General features: G+C 49.9%; 1 protein-coding gene across 1 annotated transcript in view; it reads right to left on the reverse strand.

Annotated features, from left to right (window-relative positions):
* NCAPG2 (non-SMC condensin II complex subunit G2) overlaps window positions 1–6,266 on the reverse strand; it is a 67,251-nt gene extending 60,985 nt beyond the window's left edge. Inside the window, exons 1-5 of the mRNA XM_062192935.1 lie at window positions 6,185–6,266; window positions 5,788–5,934; window positions 4,296–4,412; window positions 1,745–1,933; window positions 633–747 (exon numbers count right to left, since the gene is read on the reverse strand). Of these exons, the coding sequence (XP_062048919.1) occupies window positions 633–747; window positions 1,745–1,933; window positions 4,296–4,373 (382 nt within the window). The 5' untranslated portion in view covers window positions 4,374–4,412; window positions 5,788–5,934; window positions 6,185–6,266. The remainder of the gene's footprint in view (window positions 1–632; window positions 748–1,744; window positions 1,934–4,295; window positions 4,413–5,787; window positions 5,935–6,184) is intronic.
* Window positions 6,267–6,505: the final 239 nt, after the last annotated feature.

The following is a 6,505-nucleotide window of genomic DNA, read 5'->3' on the forward strand; positions in this document are numbered from 1 at the left end:
TTGGGAGTTACCTTAAAATGCATTACTTTAAATTACATTAATCCTTTATACCTACAATTTTATTTAAATATTTCATAATCAGATCTTGTCATTAATTCACACTACTGGAACTACTCAGTTAATAACCATAGTCTGACAGCTCAGTTAAAACTTGACCAGAAGTACCACGAGTTAAACCTCAGTAACAACTAAGGCGTCAACAACTACTCGGATATATTTACAACACAACCACAGGAAAAACTCCAAAGTCACAAATTCTTGGTTAACCTGACACTATCTGGCAGTAGTCACACGCTGTGAAATTTATAATCAGATATTTTTTCTTCAAATAAGTTCTTGGTCATCGGTCCTTTAAGTCAATAAGACTTCCCTGAAAAGTTCATCAACAACAGCAGTTATTACACATCTTTACCATCTAAAACAGGAAAAGGGAGCCCAAAGTAAAGTAAGTATTCAGGACAGTCATTCTAGTACGCTCCTTTGTGGGCAGAGTACAGTGTGACTGCAAAGCTACGCCTTCACACCACTTCTGCTTCTAAAGTCAACAATGCTCATGGAAACAAGGAGGTCACTTTGACAGTGATTTCAATGCCCCACTTCTAAATATGCCACTTACACCAAAGCCAGCTTACCATTTAATATAACAGCACACTCCAGCAAGGCTTCAAAATTCTCATTCTCGTTTACTACAGACACAGAGATGAGGATCACAGATGTAACTGCGTGCATTATTTCTAGACTTTTTCTCTGTAAATGAAAAATTAAAACATAAGTGAATTACAATCATCAAATTAAAACTCAATTTTTACAAGAAATTTATAAGTTACTAAATTTCTAAGTCAAGTTAGTTTAGTCGAAAAGCTGAGTTACAGTTGAATACAAGGGGCAGGTATCTGACCTCGCAGTTACGACACTGATTGGAATGCCCACATCCCGTATCAGTGCCTGGGTTTGAATCTGAGCTCCGCTCCCAAATCTAGACTCCTTCTTAACTTGCACCCTGCTAAGCAGCAGATGATGGTTCAAGTACTTGGATCCTGTCACCCGCATGAGGCCTGGACTGCGCTCCCAGCTTCAGCCCGAGCCCTAGCCATGGCAAGTATCTGGAGAATGAACCAGCAAACAGGAACTCTCTCTGCCGCTCAGATAAATTAAAAAAATTTTTTTATTATTTTTTAAAATTTGAAAGGCAGTTACAGAGAGGAAGAGACTAGACTAAGAGAGAGAGAGAGAGATCTTCCATGCGCAGGTTTATTTCCCAAATGGCCACAATGGGCAGGGTTGTGCCAGGCTGAAGCCAGGAGCCTGGAGACTCTTCCAGGTTTCCCACGTGAGGGCAGGGTAACAGACACTTGGGCCATCTTCCACTGCTTTCTCCGGCACATGAGCCGGAAGTTGACTGGAAATGGAGCAGCTGGGTCATGAACTAGAGGCCATATGGGATGTTATAGTCAAAGGAGGCGGCTCAACCTCCTATGCCACAACGCTGGCCCCTAATTTAAAAATTTTTTTACTCTGAATACAAGTCAATTGTCCTCAAAGAACAGTAACACTGAACTGTCACTAGAAACATTAACAACACTAGGACTAAAAAATGGTAAAAATGCACAATCAACTTAACTTCCTAGATTCCTGACTTCCAACATCAAAAAATTTTCTTAGCTTAAAATTTAATTATATACAATAAACAATTATTTTTTAACAGAGAAAAGGAGAGCATTTGTTATTTTTTAAGAACTCATACCATTTTTGAACTATGCTCTGTTTCCATATCATCTTCACTCTGGACTTGTACTGTCTGCCACCCATCCACTGGGCTTTCTAACAACATGTCTGTTAATAAATTCTTCAGCCTTTCCCATAACTCTTCTTTCTGCTTCCTTGATAACTCCTCCAACAATTCATTGAGGCTGAAAGGATCAGAGGCATCTTTCTGTAAAAGAAATAGCAAATGTCATATTTCAAGCATAAAAAATTCACTGTATCCTTCTCAAATGACATCAACAGAAAAGTGTTAACAGAAGTTCAAGAGCCCAGTGTAGGGGCTGGAGCTGTGGAGCAGTGGGTTAAAGCCCTAGCCTGGAGCACCAGCATCCCATATGGGCGCCAGTTCATATCCTGGTTATTCCACTTCCAATCCAGCTCCCTGATAATGTTCCTGGGAAAGCAGTAGAAGATGACCCAAGTCCTGGGGCCCCTGCACCCACGAAGGAGACTCAAACGAAGCTCCTGGCTTCAGCCATTGTGGCTATTTCAGGAGTGAAATCAGTGGATAGACAACCTCTTTTTCTCTCTCTCTGCCTCTCTGTAACTCTGCCTTTCAAATAAATAAATAAATAAATCTTTAATGTACAGATTATGAAACAGAAAGTAGCAAATTTTTCCTCCATCTATTCTTTCCTAGTATTTTAATCTTTGGAGTTTACAATTTCATCCATTTAGCAAAATCCTCCCTAAAATTAAACCATAAGAGTACCATCTTGAGACCTATAAATAGACTACAAAAAAAAAAAAAAAAAAAAAAGAGTTCAATAATAATAGCAACAATAACAAAAAGAAGGCAGCCATGTCCGCTGATTCCACTTATAGTTTCTGGTGCCAAACCCCATGTGCACCCTCAACATCACCTTCTAGTCACCCAGACATCATTCTCTCCCTAAGCCAAACGAGACCCTTTGTGATCTTCACAACCGTCCTCATTTCCTCTCACTTTGAGCAGATGGTTTCACCTATTCTCCGACAGAGCAAATTAGAGACCATTATCAAAACCTAGGTAAAGAAACTGCCTGATGAGGTGAGTGCATACTTTAGAGGTTAGGATGTTACAATGCTCATCCCAGGGCTGGTATTGTGGCATAGCAGGTAAAGCGACCACCGGCAATGCAGGCATTCCATATGGGCACCAGTTTGTGTCCTGGCTGCTCCACTTCCAATCCAGATCCTTGCTAATGTGCATGGGAAAGCAGGCGAAGATGGCCCAGGTGTTTGGGCCCCTGCCACACACATGGAAGACCTGGGAGAAGCTCTTGGCTTCAGATCGGCCCCGCTCTGGCTGTTGTGGCCATCTGGGGAGTGAATCAGTGGATGGAAGAAAGGCTGTCCATCTCACATGACCACACTGCAGTGAATGAGTCCGATCTCTCGAGCTCCCGATTCCAGCTTCCTGTTAATGCAGACCCTGGGAGAAAGCAGATGACGGTGCAAGTGCTAGAATGCCTGCCACTTACATCAGAGATCTAAATGGAGTCCCTGTCTCCCTGCCTGAGCCTGGCCCAGGCCAACTGCTGTGCACATTTGGGAATGAACTAGCAGAGAGAAAAGTCTTTCCTCCTCTCCTCCTCTCTCACTCCATTGTTCAAATTAACTCTTAAAAAAAAAAAAAAAAAGTAAAACAGGGAGGGGTAGGAGTGGGACTGCCTGTAGGCAAATCTCAATCAATCTGAGCACCAAAATTGTGGCAGAATGGATTATAACCTACTGAATAAAGTAAGGATCAATGGAATCATACTGGTAACAGCAGCTAATTAACCAGCAGATGCTACAAAATGCCAGATCCCTCCCTGCTCAAAGCCTCCATCATCGCCATTCAGGATGACGTCTGAACTCCTTCACATGGTGCAGAAGGCCCAAGTAACCTAGCCCCTGGCCTCATTCCTGCCCTCCCTCACCTGACCCTCCCATACTCTGGCCCTGCAGAAATTTAGGTTCAAATACAACCCGCCTTCTCTAGTCTAGTCTTAAGATGTTCCGTCAGTTAAATGAGTCCTTCCTCAATGTCATGGTTGATGGGTGGACTTCCGTTTATCTTTCACATCTTAGCTTAGCCCACTAGCTCGTCTATTTGAGCCTACTGAATTTTGTTCTTTTTACAAATAAACATTTGTAAAGAGTTAGTGAAGGCGCCTGTGCTGTGACACAGTGGGTCAAATCTCTGCCTGTAATGCTGGCATCCCCAAAAGGTGACAGTTCAAATCCCAGCTTCTAACTACCTATCCAGCTCCCTGCTGATGCTCCGGGAAAGCAATGGAAGATGGCCCATGTGGGAGACCTGGATGATGCTCCTGTCTTCTGCTTGGCCCAGCCCCAGCCGATGTGGTCATCTGGGGAGTCAACCAGCGGATAGAAGATCTCTGTCTCTCCCTTTCTCTGTAACTCAGCCTTTCAAATAAATACATAAACCTTTTTAAAAAATTCCACTAAAAAACTGTATTTCACTTGGAAGACATGATGTTTTTACATCATTATTTTATACAGTAACAGCCAAAATCAGAATAAGTTTAAAACATAAAACTTACATCAAGCTGAACAAACTGCAAAAACTCTCCAACCAGCTCCTTAGACACGGCTTGCACAAATGTCTCCCGCTTTTCCATGACAGATGAGACTGTTCAAATGGCATTTATTTTGAAACCCTGGTGGAAAACACAATCATTCTGGATCTTAAATTTGCAAATGTGCCTTTTCCTACAAGCTTTGTTATTAAAACATTCAAGAACTACAAGAAAATCCCTGCACCATCTAGACAGTTTCTAACAACATTCTGACATAAAAACAAGTTGTAATCTCTAAAAACAAGTTATTTTCTTTACTGAAGGCATTACCCACATAACGCCATGACATGTTTTCATTAAGAAATCCGCGTGGCCCCAGGAAGCCCACCTTTTCGCCCTCTTTAGTGCCTTGGCAAGCGCTGGTTCAGGCAGATTTGAGTCAATTCAACCAAAGAACAGGCTGATGCCAAATTCTGAAGATTCTTCCTTTCTAAGGCATCGTTCACCTCGATCAACAAAACCCCAGGCTTAGAGTCACTTGTTATTCCAAGTGAGAAGGAAAACAGCGCGGGGGTCACTGGGGAGCGCGGGGGTCGCTGGGGAGCTCGTTAGACATTCATTAGGAATGCCCCACCCTGGCAGGTCCTCACATCCCGCAGGATAACGAGAGCCCAGGGGAAAGTAAGCACCCTCGTCGCAGCGAGCCCCGGTTTACCTGTGCGCCGTCGGATGCTAACAGGCACCCCGCTAGAAAGACAAGAACCTAACAATGAAGCCACAGCCAGCGAGGGAGCACCTGTGCAGCAGGGGCCGTCTGCTTTAAAAATAATAAAAATCGCCTGCGCTGGGACAATGACCGCTGAGGACGGCACCAATCCCGGGGCTAGGGCGTCGTCACAAACACGGAACCCTAGATCTTCCTGTCCAGGCAGAAGGTCACGACCCCCACGTTACCACCACCCCCCAGGAGCACAGCCACGCACCCCTCGCAGAGCGGCAAGGCGGCCAACTTCGCTTCCTCCGAACCCCGGCCGCCTGCTGACCGCCCCGCTCTCACGGCGACCGGGACGCCGGGCTGACCGCCCCGCTTCCCACTCTCACGGTGACCAGGACGCCGGGCTGACCGCCCCGCTCTCACGGTGACCGGGACGCCGGGCTGACCGCCCCGCTCTCACGGTGACCGGGACGCCGGGCTGACCGCCCCGCTCCCACGGCGACCGGGACACCGGGCTGACCGCCCCACTCTCACGGTGGTGACCGGGACGCCGGGCTGACCGCCCCACTCTCACGGTGGTGACCGGGACGCCGGGCTGACAGCCCCGCTCTCACGGTGACCGGGACGCCGGGCTGACCGCCCCCCGCCCCACTCTCACGGCGACCGGGACGCCTGGCTGACCGCCCCGCTCTCACGGTGACCGGGACGCCGCGCTGACCGCCCCGCTCTCACGGTGACCGGGACGCCGGGCTGACCGCCCCCCGCCCCGCTCTCACGGCGACGACGAACCGGCCAACTCACACTCAGTCTGCGCCTCCACACGGCGTCCCTTTAGGTTTCCTGCACCATCCGTGCGGACGACCTGGCCCGTCCGGCCCGAGCGCGACTTCCCAGGGCAGCGCTCATCGCAGCGTCCGGCCGTCCGTCTCCGGGGGGGCCAGCCTGGAACTGGACCGAGACGAGCGTTACCGAGCAGCGAGCTCCCAGCCCGCTGACGCGGAGGCGCCGAGCCGAGCCTGGGGCTCGTCCGGCTGCGCTGGCCGGGCCGGCGGCCGCAGCCTCCGTTCCCGTCAGAGCCGCTGGCGGCCCACGGGGTAATGGAACCCCGACTCCACGAGGCGGAGCCCGCCCGCCCGAGCCCAGCTGTTCCCGCCGCCCCTGCTTCGACCCGACCCCGCTCCGCAGCCCCGGCGCTCACCAAGGCCCCGGGACCCGCCGTTTCCCGCGCTCGGAACAGATTCAAACGCACCCGCCGGCGCCCGCGACGGCTCCCGCCCTCCCGTGCGTCATCAAGCGCCGCTCTCGCGATAGCTGGAACGCCCGCCCATCCGCGCCCAGAGCACCACGGCTCCGCGGCCCACGCTCCCACGCCCCACCCCCGGGGCGGAGCCTCGGGCCGCCCCGCCCAGACGTCCAGGCGCGCACGCGCGGCGCGCCTGCGCTGACGTCACCGCGCGGGTGGAGCGACCGGAAGACGGCGAATGGCGCGTCGGGGCCGCGGCCGTGGGCGCCGCCCTGC

This window comes from Lepus europaeus, chromosome 5 (assembly GCF_033115175.1).
Source record: "Lepus europaeus isolate LE1 chromosome 5, mLepTim1.pri, whole genome shotgun sequence".
Taxonomy (NCBI): domain Eukaryota; kingdom Metazoa; phylum Chordata; class Mammalia; order Lagomorpha; family Leporidae; genus Lepus; species Lepus europaeus.